The 1,088-nt window shown below is 30.7% G+C and overlaps 1 protein-coding gene across 1 annotated transcript; it reads left to right on the forward strand.

Annotated features, from left to right (window-relative positions):
• Positions 1-29: 29 nt before the first annotated feature.
• On the forward strand, positions 30-1,081 carry Tsp_14286 (putative protein tag-76; the record flags this gene model as incomplete). Its single annotated transcript, XM_003368147.1, has 5 exons — positions 30-212; positions 282-406; positions 472-665; positions 738-909; positions 970-1,081. Coding segments are annotated over 5 exons (786 nt in total), but the record flags the coding sequence as incomplete, so codon positions are not given.
• Positions 1,082-1,088: the final 7 nt, after the last annotated feature.

Below are 1,088 nucleotides of genomic sequence, written 5' to 3' on the forward strand. Positions count from 1 at the left end.
GATAATAATGAATAAATTGTTATATTTAGTTTGCTTCGACAGACGCTCCTACTCGAAATCTAAAGTGTATTGACATGGTCAAGAAATCAAATTTCAATAGTGATCCATTTTTGAAAAGTTTTGGCGTACAAATTAAAGCGGAACCAATGATTGTTGATGGACGAGTCTTGCCTCCGCCTAGGTTGGAATATGGTAAAGGAAATGGAGGACGTGTAAATAATAATTATTCATATCATTCATTTTGAAAAATATTTGTTTCATAATTTTTCTCATATGTTTAGCAAATAATTCTTACACCAAAAGATGGAGCATGGAATTCGAATGAATTTAAATTTTTTGAATCTGCTTATTGTGAATCATTTGGATTTGTATCGTTTCTACCACCACATAAAGCATCAATGTTACAGTGAGTATTGCAAAATTTCATTAATAAATCATATTAGCTTTGTTGATTATTTGCTTGATTTTTAGGGAATTTTTTCTGCAAATTGTCAGAACATGTCGTAGTACAGGAATTGAAATGCCGGACAGCCCAAAATTTTATGAACAAGCGCGGAAAAATGATACCGTAGAAATGGTATTCAAACGTATTGCTGACAAATGTGACAGAGATGGAATAAAATGTGATTTGGTATTTGTTGCGTTATTTTCATCTGAACAATATGGTAATGATTGTTTTGTTGTTATATGATGAAATTTATTTTATTAATGCTGAATGTATTTTTACCTTTTTTAAGCTCAAGTGAAATCTTGTGGTGATATCACTTTTGGATTGGTCACTCAGTGTGTATTACTGAAAACAATAAGTGATGTAGCAATAAAGAAGAGTTATTCGACGATGTTAAATATTGCGATGAAAATAAATATGAAAATTGGTGGCATCAATACAAAATTACTGGAAGATGAAATGTATGATATTGAATTTATGAATGCGTATGAAAAATTCTTGAATGGAAGTTTTTTGTTTAGTTTGGATAATTATTTGTATAAGAATAATGCATTGGTAATTGGTGTGGATGTGGTTCATCCATCAGCTGTAGAAACGCATTTACCATCAATAGCTTCGGTGGGTATTATTCATGTTATTG

Source organism: Trichinella spiralis, assembly GCF_000181795.1.
Source record: "Trichinella spiralis strain ISS 195 chromosome Unknown Scfld3000, whole genome shotgun sequence".
Taxonomy (NCBI): Eukaryota; Metazoa; Nematoda; class Enoplea; order Trichinellida; family Trichinellidae; genus Trichinella; species Trichinella spiralis.